Source organism: Ovis canadensis, chromosome 1 (assembly GCF_042477335.2).
Source record: "Ovis canadensis isolate MfBH-ARS-UI-01 breed Bighorn chromosome 1, ARS-UI_OviCan_v2, whole genome shotgun sequence".
Classification (NCBI taxonomy): domain Eukaryota; kingdom Metazoa; phylum Chordata; class Mammalia; order Artiodactyla; family Bovidae; genus Ovis; species Ovis canadensis.
In genome coordinates this window covers 249,097,294-249,117,580 of record NC_091245.1, presented here as the reverse complement: position 1 = coordinate 249,117,580, position 20,287 = coordinate 249,097,294, and the positions used below count along the sequence as shown (strand labels likewise).

The 20,287-nt window shown below is 44.4% G+C and overlaps 1 protein-coding gene and 1 long non-coding RNA gene across 7 annotated transcripts in view; one reads left to right on the top strand and one right to left on the bottom strand.

Annotated features, from left to right (window-relative positions):
• Nucleotides 1-5,254: 5,254 nt before the first annotated feature.
• Nucleotides 5,255-18,401, bottom strand: LOC138425425 (uncharacterized). The gene is made up of 2 exons (XR_011251208.1): nucleotides 17,457-18,401; nucleotides 5,255-7,765 (listed from the first exon to the last, which is right to left on the bottom strand). It is a non-coding gene; the product is annotated as an uncharacterized lncRNA (long non-coding RNA).
• U2SURP (U2 snRNP associated SURP domain containing) overlaps nucleotides 18,156-20,287 on the top strand; it is a 53,592-nt gene continuing 51,460 nt past the window's right edge. For 4 of the 6 annotated variants that reach the window (XM_069563277.1, XM_069563258.1, XM_069563268.1 and 1 more), the window contains exon 1: nucleotides 18,156-18,607. In XM_069563277.1, coding sequence (XP_069419378.1) covers nucleotides 18,563-18,607 — 45 coding nt within the window. In that variant the 5' untranslated portion in view covers nucleotides 18,156-18,562. The remainder of the gene's footprint in view (nucleotides 18,608-20,287) is intronic. The other 2 variants (XM_069563286.1, XM_069563294.1) reach the window with 2 other exon arrangements.

Genomic DNA, 20,287 nt, shown 5'->3' with positions numbered 1-20,287 from the left:
GTTTGACTCAGTCCTGGTATTCACTCTATAGATATTCACAGTGAAAATAACCTCTGCAAATGGTATTCATTGCAGTAGTATTTATAAACGATATAATTGGGAATAGCTTAAATGTTCATTACTGGATAGTGATGAAATATGTAAGTATAGTTTCAATAGGATTACAAGATAATAATGTAACCTCACTAAATAACAGCTGCTAAAAATAGTAATGCAGAAATAAAGCAGATTCAGACATACAGAGAAGGATCTCCAAGATACATTATTAAGTTAAAAAAAAAAGGAAAGAAAAAATGCAAAGTGAGAACAGTGTAGGTAGCACACAGTCATTTCTGTGGTGAGTAGAACTCAGTGTATTTGTTCAGTTCTATGCTTATACATGGAGAAGGCAATGGCACCCCACTCCAGTATCTCACCTGGAAAATCCCATGGACAGAGGAGCCTGGTAGGCTACAGTCGGACACGACTGAGGGACTTTACTTTCACTTTTCACTTTCATGTATTGGAGAAGGAAATGGCAACCCACTCCAGTGTTCCTGCCTGGAGAATCCCAGGGAAGGGGGAGCCTGGTGGGCTGCCATCTCTGGGGTCGCACAGAGTCGGACACGACTGAAGTGACTTAGCAGCAGTAGCATGCTTATACATCGGAGAAGGCAATGGCACCCCACTCCAGTACTCTTGCCTGGAAAATCCCATGGATGGAGGAGCCTGGTCGGCTGCAGTCCATGGGTCGCGAACAGTAGGACTCGACTGAGTGACTTCACTTTCAGTGTTCACTTTCATGCATTGGAGAAGGAAATGGCAACCCACTCCAGTGTTCTTGCCTGGAGAATCCCAGGGAGGGGGAAGCCTGGTGGGCTGCGTCTATGGAGTCACACAGAGTCGGACACAACTGAAGCGACCTAGCAGCAGCAGCAGCAGCAGCAGCAGCAGCATCGTGCTTATACATGTATAGATTCGTTTGAAAGATGTATAAGAAACCAGTAACAGTTGTGGCTTCTAAGGAGGGGAACTATATTATGGGGAGAAGAGAGACTATTTTGTACCTTTAAAATTTTCGTGACATGCATATATCAGCAATCCAATAAAACTAAGTAAAACATCTAATGACTTAAGTAGAGAATTGCCTCTTATCACAACATCATAAAGCATCTTTTGCTGACACTTCACAGTATAACACTTGCCTGGTGCTGCAGCTCTCTCTTTTTGCCTTCTGAGGAGTTAGATTTACTCTCTAACTACTTAGGAATTGAAGAGAAAAACTTATGTGTTTACTTATTTTTTGGCAAGTACAGTATCTGGATTGATCCATTTTTAGGTTTCCAGGACTTTGACTTCTTTCCCTCTTGTTTTGTTACTTTCTTCATGCTTAATCATTTCTTGTGAAGTTAATGAAAGTTTTAAAAAATATTTATTTTGAAAAATCAGAGTTCGCTGTTCTTTTACTCCTTGACATTCTCTTGAAATAAACATTTAAAGATCATACAGAATAGGAGTAACACAAAATGCTCGATGCAGGGTGCCCTCTAGTGGTTAAAGAAAACACTCGAATTCTAGAGCCCCCTCCTTTTCTCAAAAATCAAGAACTTCTGTGTTTTTCTAAAAATAGAATTACCATAGGTATATATGCGTGCATTTCCTGGTGGCTCAGACAGTAAAGAATCTGCCTGCAATGCAGGAGACCTGGGTTTGATCCCTGATTCAGGAAGATCGGCTGGAGAAGGGAATGGCTACCCATTCCAGTGTTCTTGCCTGGAAAATCCCATGGACAGAGGAGACTGGCGGGCTACAGTCCATGGTATTGTGAAGAGTCAGACACGGCTGAGCAATTTAACACTCACTTTTAACACTCCTTGCAGTGTGCTCAGTTCTGTCTGACAGTTCCACTCCTGTGTGTGTCACTTCAGTCGTGAATGTATATATCATATATATAATATATGGGTTGGCTATCTGCTCCGTGCTATACGTTATATCCTTGTAGCTTATTTTATACATAATGGTTTGTCCCTCTTAACCCCCAGTTGCCCCTCCCTGCCCAGTGGTAACCACTAGTATGTTCTGCATGTCTGAGTCTGTTTCTGTTTTGTTATATTGACTAGTTTGTTGTGTATTTTAGATTCCGCATATAGGTGATATCATAGAATATTTGTCTTCGTCAAATTTTAAGAAATGCTTTCTATTAGTAACTCCTAAGTTCACAAAGATTCCCTACTGCAATTTCTTCCATTAATTTTAGAGCTCTCTCTCAGACAATTAGAACCTCCATTCACCTTGGAACCACTCTGCCAGTTCGAGAGGCGAGAAGGGCATTTTCCATCCCAGTCCCATGCTCCAAATTGGATTTACTTGTTCCTCATAATGAGTCAGTTTTCCTAGCACCATCTGTTAAGCAATCATTCTTTCCCCCATTGAGCAGTGCTGACACCTTTGCTGTGTATTAAGTTCCTGTGCAACTGGCCCTGAATTAGCTCTTCTAATCCATCGACCAAACTTTCAGTTCCCGTGCTATGAGCACACCGTTTTTGTTTGTTTGTTTTGCTTTTACAATGGCAAGAGGTTTGATATTTTATTCTTTTTCTTTATACACTCATGTGATTCCAGTCCAGATTTTCACTTAATTCTTTCAGAATGCTTCAAGGCCAGTATTTTTATTTTTTTAACTTTTGGATGATTGTGATGATCTAGGTCAGTATTATTATCTATATTTTACACATAAGGAAACAGAGGCCCGGAAAATCTAATTTCAATGATCAAAGTTCATGTACTGTTAAATGGTGAAACTAGGATTTTAAGCTAACTCAGTCTAGCTTGAGAGCGTGTGTTTTCCTTTCTACTACATGCCCAGTATATCAGCTCCTGGTCTGATTGTTCTTTGAGCCCAATGAAGAGTACTGACCAATTGGGAAAAAGGAAAAAAAATTATCAACTCAGCCTCTTGGCAAACACTAGCATGTTTCTGGGTTTAATTGCCTTGTTTTTTTTTTCCCCCACAGTATTATTGAAGTTCAAAGTTTTAAAAATCCATGTTCTAAGCTAGATTCAGGTTACATATATGATAATTTAAAAAATATATCTCCAGGTGCTGGGAATGAGGTAGTGTTTTCCAATGATAATATATGCAATTTAGGTCAATAGTTTAAAAGTCAGAAGCCTAGGACCTCACAATGTAGGAGACAGTGTTGTCCTTACCCACTCTGTTCCTTCTTTTTAGCAGAGCCCAGATTTTACACAGATACATACACCCCAGTCAGCCAGGTGCTCCCTGTAAACCCGCCGTGGTCATTCTACTCTCTTTGCTATCAGTTGGTTTAGGCATCAGCTCATTTCTGACAAATAAGACATGAAGAAAAAGTCTGACGGGATGATGTCTAGGAAGCCTTTTTTCTTAGTCTTAAAAAAAAATGATATATAAGCTTTCTGGACGAAAGGAACACTTCTTCCTCTGGTGTGATGTTGGGAGCTGTGGTAGCCATTTTGTGACTGTGAGGGAAATCAGCCTGAGGAACAGGCTGACCCCCCTGAAGATGGCAGAGCAGAGAGATGGAAAGAATGTGGGCCCTTGATGAAACTGGGCTGCTAAGTTAACAAATTCTGGGAGAGTCTTGCCGCTGAGCATCTTGATGAATGAAATAATTAAATTTCCTTATAGTGTCAGCCACACAAGTGATGGGATTCCTGTCAGTTGTGACTAAAGGTATCCTGTGTTGTTGTTCAGTTGCTAAGTTGTGTCCCACTCTTTGAGACCCCAAGGACTGCAGCACACCAGGTTCCCCAGGAGTTTGCTCAGATTCATGTCCACTGAGTTGGTGATGCTGTCTAACCATCTCATCCTCTGCCTCCCCCTTCTCCTTTTGGCTTTAATCTTTCCTAGCTTCAGGATCTTTTACAGTGAGTCAGCCCTTCGCATCAGGTGGCCAAAGTATTGGAGCTTCAGCTTCAGCATCAGTCCTTCCAAAGAATATTCAGGGCTGATTTTTCTTTAGGATTGACTGGTTTGATCTTCTTGCAGTCCAAGGGACTCTCAAGAGTCTTCTCCAGCACCACAATTCAAAAGCATCAATTTTTCGGCACCCAGCCTTCTTTATGGTCTGACTGTTTTATGGTGTATATATTTTTGGACCATAAAGGTATCTTACACGTGCTTCCTAAGGTAGTGTAAGTATAAATCCTCAATTATCTGTTGTGACTTTAAATTGAGAACGTGACCCCTGTATGGGCTCCCACACCTGCTGCCTCTGCTCCGGGTAGGGATTGGGGGAGTGAACGGGGTGTGTCATACCATAGTCCTATACGTCTGCCTTCTATCCCATCCTCTCTTATCTGCAAGGAGCTTACTGTCTAATAGGGAACACAGAGAAATGACATGATGGTGGGTGGAGACCTGTCTGGGACTAAGTTTAAAGCACAGGGCTAGCTCAAAGGAGGGAGAGACTGGGATGCATATCCAGGAACAGAACTGCTAAGGGGAGTTGGGGCAGGAGTGAGCTCAGGTGTCAGAGGAAAAGCCTAGAGTTGGGTATAAGAATTAGCTGGGAGGGAGAGTGGGTTGGAAGAGCAGAATTCCAAGTTGAGAGGAGGTGTGAGTTAAGAGACAAGAGATGGAAACAGGGCCCCTGGGGGAGCTGGATCCCTTGGTGTGGCCAGAGCACAGAGTTATCAGGCCGCAGAGAATGGGGCTGAGAAGAAGGCATTTTCCTTTTCCCCCAAAAGAGATGAAGGAAAGAGTCTCCTTTTCTGTGTGTGTGAAGTGATATAATATGTGCTCCAGTTGAAGTATGAAAAAGCTTTTTTGTGAGTGAGTTAGCTAACTTACGTAGATATAGAAAGTAAAACTTCATTTGAGAACTTTAGAAATGGGCCTTTGGAATGATTGTTCATTGGAGAATATTAAACATGTTATTATTTGCCTCTTTGTTGAATAAACAACTGAGATAAAACTAAAGAGTCTATATTAAAAAGTAAGTTTCCTTCCACCCTAGAATCTTAAATTTCTTTCCCTGGTGGCAAGCACAGTGGCCAGGGTTTAAAAAATACACATTACCATATGTAAAATTAGATAGCCAGTGGGAATTTGCTGTATGTTGCAGGGAGCTCAAATCCAGTGCTCTGTGAAAACCTAGAAGGTTGGGACAGGGCAGGAGGTGGGAGAGAGGTTCAGGAGCGAGGGAACATATGTATGCCTATGACAGACTCATGTTGATGTATGGCAGAAACCAACACGATATAAAACAATTATCTTCCAATTAAAAATAAATTTTAAAAATCAAACAAAAATAGATACTTTTATTTAGTTTTTAAAAAAGAAATACGTGCATAAACAAACATGCATTTGGTATCAGCTATCTACTGCTGTGTGGGCAATCCCATGGGCGGAGGAGCCTGGTGGGCTGCAGTCCATGGGGTCACTAAGAGTCAGGCACGACTGATCGACTTCACTTTCACTTTTCACTTTCATGCATTGGAGAAGAAATGGCAACCCACTCCAGCGTTCTTGCCTGGGAATCCCAGGGATGGGGGAGCCTGGTGGGCTGCCATCTATGGGGTCACACAGAGTCGGACACAACTGAAGCGACTTAGCAGCAGCAACAGCAGCAGCAGCAGCAGCTGTGTAACGTTACCCCAAAACGTAGTGACTTAAAACAACAAACATTTATTATCATATATTTCCTGTGATCAAGAGTCCCAGTGGCCTCGTCGGGCCCTCCAGGCTCAGGGTCTGTTACAAAGATGTCATCAAGCTGTCAGCTGAGAATGCAGTCACCTCATAGCTCCGATCCAGACTATCTGCTGTCAAGTTCCCTCAAGGCCTTGCTGGCAGGATTTAGTTCCTCACAGGCTGTTAGGCTGATGGCCTCATTTCTGCATTGGTCTTTTGCTTGAGGCCTCCCTGAGCTTCTTACCCCATGGGCCTCTCCACTGGGCTCCTCCGAGCATGGCAACTGATTTCATCCATGCAAATAGGTGACGAGAGCTAGAAAACTCAAGAAGGACAAGAAGGAAACCAAAGTTTTTTTCTACAACCAAATCTCAGAATCGACACCCTTGCTATATTCTGTTAGAAAAAAGACACTAGGTTGAACCCACACTAGGTTGAATCCACACCAAGGGTTGGAGAGCATTGAGGATCATCTTAGAAGCTGCCTGGCACATCGTGTATTTCTGTCTATAGATGTCCTTTTTCTGAGCTTTTTTTTTTTTTTTTTTGGCCATGCCCTGCAGCATGTGGGATCCTCAGTTCCCCAACCAGTGATCAAACCCACACCCACTGCAGTCGAAGCATTGAGTCTTAATCACTGAACCTCCAAGGAAGTCCCTAGATGCTTTTTTTTTAAAGCACAAAGTTTACTACCTTGCTTTTGTCATACAACAGTGTATCTTGGAGCACTTTCCAAGTCAGTACATAAAGATCTTCTACCCTTGATATAGCATGTGTCATTCCTCATGAAACAGTCCCTTATTGATAGACAGTCATGGCATTTTTAATGTTTTGCTGCACATATTCTTTTTAAAAAATTTAAATGATTATTTATTGATTTTTGGCTGCACTGGGTCTTCATTGTTGAGTGCTGGCTTGCTCCAGCTGTGGCGACCAGCAGCCACTTTCTAGCTGGGGTGCATGGGCCTCTCATTGCGGTGACTTCTCTTATTGTGGAGCATGGGCTTAGCTGCTCCAAGGCATGTGGGATCTTCCAGGACCAAGGATCAAAGGGACCGAAGATCAAACCAGCATTTCCCGTGCACTGCAAAGCAGATTCTTAACCACTGGGCCACCAGGGAAGCCCCGCACATACTCTTTACTGCAGTGCTTTCTCATATGGAGGGAAATTCATTCCTACAAGTGGAATTGCTGGGTCAAAGGGTATGTTCCCTTCACATTTTGATAACTATGGCCAAATGGCCATCCCAACCCCAAAGCAGAATTGTCTACTTCTCCATAGCTTCTTAAGGCATTGTTCACAAGTTTTAATGAACAAAAGGGAAATCGTAGGAGAAAAACTGAAAACCAGAGTCTAATAAGAGAAACAAATTGCCGTCATTAATTTTTAGTAACTAACAGTGTAACATTGTATGATTTGGATTTACCCGGGTATTTTCCTAATAGAATATGAAAACAAGATTAAGGACTCGAGTTTAGGCCCCAGTGTACCTGCTGATCATTTCTGGCTCTTGTCACTACAATCTTAGATAACACTTCCCTCTCTGATATTTGTGTGGGTCACTCAGCAGTTAACTTCTTAGATTTCAGCCTCCTTTGAGGACATCGCACTCATGAATATCAAGTCAAGTTTATACTGAATAATTATTTACTTTGGAAACATTATACTTTCTGGCCATTTTGGCCTTTCCTATGGATGTTTCAAGCATTAGAAAGACAGGGAATGTTGGGATCAAGAAGTCTTAGAACCCAGATATAGCTCTCCTCCAATTCCCTTCCAAAGTTCTGGAATCCCTTCTACAATCAACTTCTCTCTGTGTGTTTTCATAGGGGAATACTTATTCTATTAAGGTAGATTATTCCATTAGTAAACAGCTCTAGAGGTTAAAAAGTATTTCACATATTGAGTTGAAATCAGAAATCTGATGCTGTGGTGCCTCTTAATTGGTCTTAGGGAGCAACAGGGAAAAAGTCTTTGCTCCTTGTAGATGGCTCCCCAGCTTCCTTCATTCTGCTCTGCTCCTGGCCAATGACTTCATTCATTCCTTCTTCCCAGGAGTTGATTTCCAGATGTGCTGCCACACGGATTCTTTTCTTCTGAACACACTCCTAAGATTCAAAAAGATGTCAAACATAAGGGCACCCACACTGCCAGTCTTTCTGCTGATCCCCACTTGATAGTAGGTACACTTTGAAGACTGCTGATTGAGAATAGGGATATGACAAAGAGCTGTTGTGAACTCCAGAATGCTCTGACAGTGTTCATAGCAGCATGATTCACAATAGCCCAAAGTTGGAAGTAACCCTTATGTTTATCGATGGATGAACAGATAAATTGTGCTATAGACATACAATGGACTATTATTCAGCCTTAAAAAGGAAGGAAATTCTGACACATGCTACACCATAGCTATAGCACAGAGGATATGCTAAGTGAAATAAGCCAGTCATGAAGGGACCAATACCATTATGATTTCACTTCTATGAGATATTTAGAGTAGTCAGATTTAGAGAAACAAGACTTCCCTGGTGCTACAGTGGATAAGAATCTGCCTACCAATGCAGGAGACACAGGTTCAGTCCCTGGTCTGGGAAGATTCCACATGCTGTGAGCAACTAAGCCTGTGCACCCTAACTACCGAGTCTACACACCCTAGAGCGTAGAGCTGGGCTCTGCAACAAGAGAAGCCACTGCAATGAGAAGCTCACACAATGAAGCTAGAGAGTAGCCCCGGCTCTTCGCAACTAAAGGAAGCCCGTGCAAGGCAACGGAGACCCAGTGCAACCAAAAATAAATAACTAATTTTAAAAATGTATAGACACAGAAAATAGAATGGCAGCTTTCTGGGGCTGCGGGGAGGAGAGGTGGGAAGTTAGTGTTGAATGGGCATAGTTTCTGTTTGGGAAGGTGAAGAAATTCTGGAGATAGATGGTGGTGTGAGTTTGCACAACAATGTGATTGTATTTAGTGCCACTAAACTGTACACTGAAAATGGTTAAAATGGCAAAGTGCATGTTGTGTGTATTTTTCCACAATAAATCAAACTGTATCCTATCAATCACTGTTGCATCTCCAAACATCTGAAAAAAATAATTGTGCATATGTCTAAGATCAATTATTCATATACTCTGCAGTTAGTTTTGGCTCTCCGCTCCCACCCTCAACCTGAAGACTTCATTCATCGCACTGTAAGCCTCCGGGAGCCATGTGTATCGTGTGGCTCTATTTCCCTGGATGCAGCTGCTTAGACCAAGACTGAGCAGCTAACTTGAGTTGGAATACTAAGAAACTCTCAGCTGAAATTTTGGAAGTTGGTGTCAGCAACTTTTTGTTAGTCTCTGTGTAGGGCAAGAGGATATATATTTGGGAGCATGAGGTACCGTCTTCCATGTTCACTTATTCAATAAATGTTCATTGTTTGCCTATTGGTGCAATGGCAACCCACTCCAGTACTCTCGCCTGGAAAATCCCATGGACAGAGGAGCCTGGTAGGCTACAGTCCGTGGGGTTGCAAAGAGTAGGACACGACTGAGCGACTTCATTTTCACTGTTCACTTTCATGCATTGGAGAAGGAAATGGCAACCCACTCCAGTGTTCTTGCCTGGAGAAACCCAGGGACCGCGGAGCCTGGTGGGCTGCCGTCTGTGGGGTCACACAGAGTCGGACACGACTGAAGCGACTTAGCAGCAGCAGCAGCCAGGCACAGTAATAGGGGCTAGGATTCAGCCCCATTCCTGCCCTCCTTGAGAAGCAGGACAAGTTGGACTGAAAAGATATTACCTCTAATGTCATCTCTAATATATTTTTGTTCTCTCTTAGATTTTGTAAGCTCCTCCCTCCTCGATGAACATCACAGAATGCCATAGTTTTGTCACGTTTAACTTCCCCCTCTACATTTTGTTAGCACATACTTTGTTTACGGCACCGAAGCTAGTACAATTGCTCAATGAAAGCTTGGTTGACAGTGACAGGATGTTAGGAGGATTTTTAATTGAGCACCAAGACCACTCAGAGAAGTTCCATGTATGTTCACAGAACACCTATGAAGAATAGTGTGAGTGTGTGTGTGTGTGTGTGTGTGTGTGTGTGTGTACGCTCAGTTGTGACCGACTCTTTGCCAGCCTGTAGACTGTAGCCCACCAGGCTCCTCTCTCCATGGGATTCTCCAGGCAAGAACACTGGAGGGGGTTGCCATTTCCTCCTCCAGGGGATCTTCCTAAGGAAGGATAGTGGATGTTTTTGTTTACTAGCTGCAGCAGCGCCACCACGTGGCACAATAGTAAATGATGTTTGCAGTCCATTGAGCCTGTCTGTAGGAATTACACAATTCTTTTTGGGGGAGTTGGAGAGGGGAGTATTATTCTCGGTGGCTTGCAGGAATCTCAGTTCTCCGACCAGGGATTGAACCCAGGCCTCTGCAGTGAAAGTGCTGAATCCTAACCACTAGACCACCAGGAAACTCCCAAAATTACACAATTCTCAAAAAGAATTTTTTAGATTGAGGAAGAGGAGATTTGTATTATTTCAAAATCTGCACAGGATGGGAGACTTTTTGGTCTGCTTAAAATTAGCAAAATTTGCATTTTCTTAAAATTAGACAACACTGTGCTAAGGTCTCCATCCTTCTCTCTGAGGGCCTCTAGTAACTCCTAGGAGTTAGCCCCAGAGGTGACCTTTTAAGAGTAGGACAGATACCCTGAAAATGCTGTAGATTCTTTGATGAGGTCTTCCCTGACTCCTTTTATGCAGCATCAAGCTTTATATGTTTCTAAAAAACTACCTCTGCTGTGGAATTTTTTCACCAGCAAATAGTCACTGAATGCCGGCATGTGCGTACTCTGTTCGAGGCACGACAGATGCAGTGGTGCTCAAATCAGACTAAACTTCAGATTCTTCACTTATTATACTCGTGACACATCTGTCTCCGTTACGCCTTGTAAGTCCTTTGACAACAGAGATCTGTCTCATCCTGTTTCACTGGAACCACACCTTCAGCCCATTTAATACCCCAGTAACAATTTCAGAACTCAGCTGCTTCAAGAAGATGGTACTTATTGGGGCCATGTCAGTTTTCTGGTGGGATCAAAGCTGTGCCTGCCAGCCACGGACAGAATACAAACGCAGAGAGTTCATTTTAGATTCTATGGTAGACTGAATAATAGCCCTCTGAAGATGTCCACACCCTAATTCTCAGAAACTGTGGATCTTTTGTGGATGTGATTAATTTAAGGCTTTTGAGATGTGAGATTGTTGGGGTGGGCCCAATGTAATCACGAGGATCCTTGTAAGAGGGAGGTGGCAGAGCTGGAGAGAAGACTGTAAAGATGGAAACAGATGTCAGAGAGTAGAGAGGTTGCTATGCTATGGGCTTTGAAGCTGGAGAGGAGGCCACAAGCCAGGGAATGTAGGTGAACTCTGCTGCTGCTGCTGCTAAGTTGCTTCAGTCGTGTCTGACTGTGTGACTCCATAGACGGCAGCCCACCAGGCTCCTTCATCCCTGGGATTCTCCAGGCAAGAATATTGGAGTGGGTTGCCATTTCCTTCTCCAATGCATGAAAGTGAAGAGTGAAAGTGAAGAGTGAAAGTGAAGTCACTCAGTCGTGTCCAACTCTTAGCGACCCCATGGACTGCAGCCTACCAGGCCCCTCCACCCACGGGATTTCCCAGGCAAGAGTACTGGAGTGGGTCGCCATCGCCTTCTCCGAGGTGAACTCTAGAGACTGGAAAATGCAAGGAAATGGATTCTCCTCTAGCATTTCAGAAATGAACACAGGCCTGCTGCCACATTTTAGACTTCTGACCTCAGAAGTAGAAGATAATACATTCGTGTTGCTATAAGCTGCTAACTTTGAGGTAACTTCCAGCAGTATCAGGAAGTTGATATAGATTTTTGTCTTCCGTTTAATCTGCCCATTCTCCCTGGTGCACAGAGCAGGACATTTCTACTCTGTTCACTTATTTTCCCAAGTCATGGAGGTGTCCTGGTGTTTTTCACACAAGATTGCAACAGTGTTTCTGTAATAAGGTTGTCTGACCTTTGGCATATCCTCAGGGTCCCCAAGTCTTCTATGAGAATTTAAAATTCTGCATTTTCAGTTCCATGGTTGACTAAAAATTTAATATATAATTAATACACATTAATTGATAATTCAACTTACAACCCCAAAGTCAGCCTCATCTTCAGAAGAACGCTAAAAGCATTCTCATTAAAGTCAGGAACAATCCAGGGATATCCACTAGTACCACTCTTACTTAATGTTAATCTTGAAAATATTTTCAAAAAACTAGGAATTACGGTAACAAGAAATGTGAAAAGTCAATATGAAGGAAACAGAACAAAACTTGAAAAAGAAGAAAGGTATGCCATGTTCCTTAAGAGAAAGACTGACTATGATAGCACTGTGAAAACAGCCAGGATCATAGCTAAAATAACCATTTTATGATCTTCAACATGTCACTAGCCTATTCTTAGGTTATATGTTTTTTGGACATCATTTTTATATACCTCTTACCTCTCTACATCTTGGACATTGTAGCTTAAAAAAATTCCACTTCTAGGAACTTCCCTGGCGGTCCAGTGGTTGAATCTTCGAGCTTCCAATGCAAGGGGTGTGGATTTGATCCCTGGTTGGGGAACTAGGGGCTTCCCTTGTGGCTCAGCTGGTAAAGAATCCGCCTGCAATGTGGGAGACCTGGGTTCGATCCCCGGGTTGGGAAGGTCCCCTGGAGAAGGAAACAGCTACCCACTCCAGTATTCTGGCCTGAAAAATTCCATGGGGTAGCAAAGAGTCGGACACAACTGAGTGACTTCACTTTCACATTTTGGGGAACTAAGATCCTATATGCTGCATGCTGCATAGCACGGCCAAGAACATTAAAAAATAAAAGGCTAAAAAGAGATGTTTGTTTTTAAAAAACTCCACTGCTAATCACTAGTCAAAGGAATTTTAGATAGCATCAATAAGTACATTTCTTTTGGTACAGGAGTGGAGAAAAGGGAGGAGCTGTTATTGTCACTGAAATCTTACTTGTCAGGCTAGCCTTGTGGGATGGGGTAGGGTGGTGGGAGGGGGGAGGGGCAGGGACAGACAATAAGGTTAATCTCAAAGAATCTTCCATTTCAAGCAGACCACACCTTCTTTGGAGGGTGTTATCTGACTACTCCTAGAGGCAGCTAGGCTCTCTCAGAAGAAAAGCTAAGTTGGATTTTTAGCTCTCCTTTCCTCCCTCCTTATCTTCTTTCTGCAGAGCCTGGCAGATGCTAGAAATTCAACAACTGCCAAATGAACACAAGGATAGGATTGTCCTTCCACCAGCCTATATCCTGAAGCCTAAAGAGCAGAAAGAAACCGCTTAAAAATTCTCTAAGTGCCACCAAATAGGAGCAGTCCATTGGCACAGCAGAGAAGATGTTAGCTTTGGGGCAGTCATTTTAAAAAATAATTTAAATTAAATGTATCTATTTAGGGCTGTGCTGGGGTCTTCGTTGCTGAGTGTGCTTTTCTCTAGTCGGGGAATGTGGGGGCTACCCTGGTGGCAGCGCGCAGGCTTCTTGTTGTGGTGGCTTTTCTTGCTGTGGAGCACGGGCGCTGGAGCACGGGGCTTCAGACTCTAGGGCACCAGCTGAATAGTTGTGTCCCTCGGGCTTAGCTGCTCCTCAGCACGCGGAATTTTCCTAGACTAAGGATTGAACCCAAGTCTCCTGTATAGGTAGGCATGTTCTTTACCACTGAACCAGCAGGGAAGCCCTGGTAAGGTCTCTATCTTTCACTGTGTATATTGCGAAATGCTGTTGTTTCAGCCTCTCCACTCCACCTTTTTCTCTCCCTCGGTTTAAAAGAAATTAAAACTTGTGTGTACGAAAGTCGCTCAGTCGTGTCCTACTCTTTGTGACCCCATGGGCTATACAGTCCATGGAATTCTCCAGGCCAGAATCCTGACTGGGGTGGGTAGCCGTTCCCTTCTCCATGGGATCTTCCCAACTCAGGGATCAAACCCAGGTCTCCGGCATTGCAGGCAGATTCTTTACCAACTGAGCCACCAGGGACGCCCAGGACGTTTGGGGAGGCCCTGAAAAATATACTGGCCCTAGTATAAAAATATACTGAGCCTTCTATGTCTAATGGGTAAGCCAGTTCACCTCGGTGCTGGGGGACTGACTGTTTAATTTTTTTTCCCCTTCTTCCTGAGGGTTAACCACAGAATATTAACCTTCTTTCCTCCTTTTTACTGTATGTCCATTTTCTTTGAGATTTTATTTAATTTTAAAAAAATATTTATTTTTGACTGTGCTGGGTCTTCACTGATGCTCGGGCTTTTCTCTGGTTGTCATGTGCGGGCTTCTCGTTTCAGGGGCTTCTCCTTTGCAGAGTACAGGTTCAAGGGCGTGCACACTTCCGTAGTTGCGGCTCCTGGGTTCCAGAGCACAGGCTATGTAGTTGTGGCTCACATGGCATGTGAGATCTTTCTGGACCACAGATGGAACCCATGTCTCCTGTATTGGCAGGCAGATTTTTTACTGCTGAACCCAGGAGAGCTCTGCTAAATGTGTTATCACCTCTGCTGAGACTTGACACTGTATATGAGAAGTCAGAAAACACACAGGCCTACAAGCAGGCCTGTGTGGGGCATTTGTCCACCGAGTGTGGTGAAGGCCTGCTGACCCCAGAGTCCCATGTGGCTCCCTCCCACTGGATTGTTCCCAGACCTGCCTGTTTTTCAAGAAAAACTGGAAAGCCTGAGTAGAAAAAAGTCAAGTCTCCTAACTCAAAGAAAAAACCCTTCCTGCTTGAGCCAAATAAAACACCTCTGTGAACTGCATCTGGCACTACTTTGTAATCTTTGTCAAATGTAGCTGCAGGGAGAATCCTTAAAAACAGGTGTAAGAGTAGAGAACCAACACGTCAGCAAGAATAGCGTGGTTTTAGTATGACTGGGAAACACTAACTGCAGCAAATTGTATAATTTTCTTACTATTTATGTGTAGTCACTTGGTAATAACTGTGAATCTAATGAACAATTTCAGGTTCTATAAACATCTGTTTGTATTTATGTGCATGCTATCTCATCCTCCTTCATTTGCAGTTTGAGTAAAGGGGCCATAATTTCAAGACTTATATGTATGAAGGAAAACTCTGTTGTTAATCATGCTTTTGTGTTTTTCAGAGTGTACTTAATTAGGTCTTAATGAAGGCTTATGTTTAATTTTTAGTCAGGGCACATGTTTGACTTCCTTTGGGGCTTTACTATATGAGAGAGAGAAGTCTATGTTTCTTTATTTTTAAGTCTCTAGGAGTAAACATTTAATAAAGTAAGTGAAGTGAAAGTCACTCAGTCGTTCCTGACTCTTTGTGACCCCATGGACTATACAGTCCATGGAATTCTCCAGGCCAGAATATTGTAGTGGGTAGCTGTTTCCTTCTCCAGGGGATCTTCCCAACCCAGGGATTGAACCCAGGTCTCCCGCATTGCAGGTGGATTCTTTACCAGCTGAGACACCAGGGAAGAAGCCCCAACATTTAATAAGGGTGATTTTAATGTGAAATAGGACTTCAGGGATTTAAATGAAAAGCATTTGTATATTTACTTCATAGCGACAAAGTCAGCCTTAAGTATTGCCAGAACATGACTAGGCAGGGACAAGCCCACAATTCTCCCTTCATCTCAGCTGATGATTTCACTTTCTAATCCTAGATTGTAAACAGACAATTAAGATCTAATGTGATGAGTATCTTGAGTGGGAAACAGGTTCCCATGGAAACAGAAGCAGAGTAACTTACTTAGGCTTGGTAGGGGAGGGAAGTCTGTTAAGTATTCCTGGAGAAAATATATCTCCCATCAATCAGTTCAGTTCAGTTCAGTTGCTCAGTCGTGTCTGACTCTTTGTGACCCCATGAATTGCAGCATGCCAGGCCTCCCTGACCATCACCAACTCCCAGAGTTCACTTAGACTCACGTCCACCGAGTCCGTGATGCCATCCAGCCATCTCATCCTCTGTTGTCCCCTTCTCCTCCTGCCCCCAATCCCTCCCAGCATCAGAGTCTTTTCCAATGAGTCAACTCTTCGCATGAGGTGGCCAAAGTACTGGAGTTTCAGCTTTAGCATCATTCCTTCCAAAGAAATCCCAGGGCTGATCTCCTTCAGAATGGACTGGTTGGATCTCCTTGCAGTCCAAGGGACTCTCAAGAGTCTTCTCCAACACCACAGTTCAAAAGCAACAATTCTTCGGCGCTCAGCCTTCTTCACAGTCCAACTCTCACATCCATACATGACCACTGGAAAAACCATATCTCCCATAAGAGTATTTAAAAACTGATTAACCTTCAATTAGAGGCAAGGATAAGGGTGAGGTGAGGGTGAGAAGTCTAGAATTAAAAATATCCGGGCTTGAAATTAAATTCAGTAGGACTGGAGGTTGCAAACCACCATTCTACTTCAGTATTTCGCAGTGGAGCTTCCCTGGTGGCTCAGTGGTGAAGTATGCCTGCCAATGGAGGAGGCACCATTTGGCTCCCTGATCTGGGAAGATCCCACATGCCACAACCACTGAGTCTGTGCTTGAGAGCGCAGGAACCGCAGCTACTCAGCCCAGGCGCCGCAGCTACTGAAGCCTGACTGCCCTGGAGCCTGTGTTTTACAACAGAAGCCACTGCAATGAGAAACCTGAGCACCGGAACTAGCGAAAAGCCCCTGCAGCAAGGAAGACCCAGCACAGCCAATAAAAAAGATAAAGAAATAAAAATTATATATATAGTCCACAATGGCCAAACTTACAAACAAGATATTTCACACTTGTTACTTTCTGACCATTTCTTTTTTTTTTTGCTTGTTTACTATTTGTTCTACCCCAACCTGCTCACACAGAACAGGAGCCCTACCCAACTTGCTGATTCCTCAGTGCCTGGCACAGGCCTGTTAGCCTTTCCATGTATCAGATCACCACCACTCCAACCTCCCCTCCCTCTCCCCCAACACCATCCAACAAACAAAAATCTCCTTCTTCTTCAGAGTTGGCTTCCTGCTCTCTGAAACCTCCATCTGTTTACCCCATCCCCACCTTCAGAATAAATTCTTTCAGAGTTCCCACAGCTAGTGATCCTTCCTTTCAGCATCTGTTGAATTCTACAGTGTCAGTTTGCTGGTACCTTCTCCCCTCTGCTGCTGCTGCTGCTAAGTCGCGTCAGTCGTGTCTGACTCTATGCGACCCCATAGATGGCAGCCCACCAGGCTCCCCCATCCCTGGGATTCTCTCCAGTGGGTTGCCATTTCCTTCTCCAATGCATGAAAGTGAAAAGCGAAAGTGAAGTCGCTCAGTCATGTCCGACTCTTTGCGACTCCATGGACTGCAGCCTACCAGGTTCCTCCGGTCCATGGGATTTTCCAGGCAAGAGTACCGGAGTGGGGTGCCATTGCCTTCTCCATCTCCCCTCTATTCCTCATTAAATGTTAAATTATATGAAGATAATATTGTAGTCATCTGTGTAAGCCTCTGAACACTTCATGCAGGCTTTTACACACAATAAGTAGGTAAGTGTGTGTGAGTGGCTCAGTCGTGTCCGACTCTTTGCGACCCCAGGGACTGTAGCCTGCCAGGATCCTCTGTCCATGGAATTCTCCAGGCAGGAGTACTGGAGTGGGTTGCCATTTCCTTCTCCAGGGGATCTTCCTGACCCAGGGATCCAACCTGGGTCACCTACATTGCAGGTGACAATTAGCTAAGACTCTTTGAGACCCCATGAATCGGAGCACGCCAGGCCTCCCTGTCCATCACCAACCCCCGGAGTTCACTCAGACTCACGTCCGTCGAGTCCGTGATGCCATCCAGCGATCTCATCCTCTGTCGTCCCCTTCTCCTCCTGCCCCCAATCCGTCTCAGCATCAGTCTTTTCCAATGAATCAACTCTTCGCATGAGGTGGCCAAAGTACTGGAGTTTCAGCTTCAGCATCATTCCTTCCAAAGAACACCCAGGGCTGATCTCCTTCAGAATGGACTGGTTGGATCTCCTTGCAGTCCAAGGGACTCTCAAGAGTCTTCTCCAACACCACAGTTCAAAAGCATCAATTCTTCGGCGCTCAGCCTTCTTCACAGTCCAACTCTCACATCCATACATGTAGATCCTATTAAGAACTTAGGTGCTCCCGTCCATTTGTGATTAGAAACGAAAACAAGATTAAACCGTAAAATGTAACTTTTAAAATGACAACTTACATGATGCTATATAAATAGACACCGTCTATTTATAATTTTCCTTTCATTCATCCTCTTTCTGCAAGTCCCGGTTTTGACCCGAATAGTCTATCCGAAAACTCCACTGCCAGAGTCTCAGGTTGGGTCAAAAGCTCCCTTCCTATGCTTCCGGACACGACTTTCTTGAACAGACTGCAAGTTTGCCTTCCCCCAGCAGGGCGTGACGCCAGAGGTAGGACGGATATCATCTTCATCCCAGGAGAGCCGGACAAACCCCTGCCCCGCCCCGTCCCGCCCCCTCCACCTCCCAGTCGGCTTCAGATTTATTTTCTGAGTTGAAGTAAAAGCTCCTCCCAAGCTGATCATTCATTTCTTCTTTAAGAAGTCTTTCCTTCCCCGCCCAGCACCTATCTAGGGTTGGGGCTGGAAAAACAGTGAAGTAACAACCGGCCCCGAAAGCCAGTACGAAAAGATTCACTAAATTCTCCGGCCCAATAGCAAAACCCGACACGGAGACGCCCCCAAATATTCAGTGGGCGGGCCCAGGAAATGCTCAACACCGGAAGTCACGTGGCGCAGTTCTCCTTGAATTCCTCAGGTCGGCAGTCGACTATTCAGCCTTGCAGGCTCCTCTGGCGGGCTCCGCTGTGATCCAGCCTTTCGGTGCTCGACTCGCCCGTGCTGCTGCCGCCGCTGAAGGAGGGGCAAAGCTCAAGATGGCGGACAAAACGCCAGGCGGCTCTCAGAAGGCCAGTTCAAAGGTAATTTCTTAGAGGACTTCTTAAGTCAGTGGCCCTATCACTGTCGTCTGGGGGCTATAGACGCTTCTGGCCAGCGGGAGGAGATTGGGGTCGGGGTCCGTGTTCTGGTCGCGACGGTAGGCCGGGGCGCAGACGGACCGTGGTGCGCAGGTTGAGAGGCCTGGTGTCTCCCCTTAGTCCCAGCTTGGATTCGGCTCGAGACTGGGGGCCCCAGGGCTGGTGGCGTGAGTATTTTGGCCCGAGTTTAGCACTGGAGTGAAATCAGGGATTTAGATTGAGGTCTTAAATCCGGAAAACGCGCCGGGGTGTTTCAGCTTGTTGCGCTCTTCAGGCCGCCGGGCAGAGCCTAGGAGAGGCGGGAATCGCTTCCCTTAGCTTAAGTGTCTGCCTCCTTTTCCTTTGGTTTTGGATCTCACACGCTTCCGGCCTCCCCCCGTTTCCCTCACATCCTCCGGGAAATAAATAATCTTTAGGGCCATCAGTTGTGAGAGGAGGACCAATAGTGAAGGGACGCGGGGTGGGAAGTGCAGTTCCCCTTTGCGGTGATGCATCGCCAAGGTTAACGCTACGCTCTACACGTGGTTTTACCTCACGTAAGAGGAAGTACATTTGGAGGGCTCATTTCCATAGACTTGGAAGCCACCTAAGATTAGTAAATTGCTTTTGAGTTTACAGGGAACCGTGTGCATGTATTGTGGAAATTACTGAGCTGTGGAAGTAGTTTAGCGTTAGTTATGTTGTGATTAGCATCAGGTTCTAAGTTGCCATCTTGGACCGGTCCTTTAATCGACTTTTTGCTTTGAATTTCTCATCTCCAACACGATATTAAAAGTAATAGGTCCTGCCTGAAGTAGTTGTTAAACGCTTTTTGATGCTGATCCGAGAAGTTGTGTAATACTTAAAGGTTCTAAGGACTGTTACATCTTACAGAGTGTGTGTGATTGTAAGTAGGGTTTTAGGAAGTTACGTTTACGGTAGACGGAGCATGTCTGGTATGTACAATTTGTTCTCGGAAATGCAACCTGTTACATACTTGCTTCCTCAGTTTCTGTTAAATTGTAATCTTTATGCCGTTTGGTGAATGGTGTTTATAATTAGTTTGTTATCGGTAATGGATTTTCCAGAAATCCTTCAGTTGTGTAGAAACTAGGGCTAGTTTTGGCTACTTTACATGCGGGGTTTATTTCTTGTTTGTTTCTTCCTTCCCCAATACCTTTTCCCTTGGTGAGGAGGGGAATAATTGAGTACATGATTTCCCACTTTCCTCAGCCGACTCTGACAAAACCAGCCCAGGCCTCCTTACTGTTAGGGAACTGTTAGGAAAGCTGTGTGCGTGCTGAGTCTCTTCCGACTCTCTGCGATCCTATGGACTGTAGCCCGCTAGGCTCCTCTGTCCGTGGGATTCTCCAGGGAATAATACTGGAGTGGGTTGCCATTTTCTCCTCCAGGGGATCTAACCGACCCAGGGATCGAACCCGCCTCGTGTCTCCTACATTGCAGGTGGGTTCTTTACCACCGCCACCTGGGCAGGAAAGCTACTACATCCATAAAATTCATGGCATAAGCTTCATTATTTTTGTTTATTTTCAAAGTAATATTTTAAGTATCTTTTATTTGAGACTTTGGATATATTGAAAACGTTTTAATGTGTATGTTCAGGCTTCCTTTTCTAATAATGGT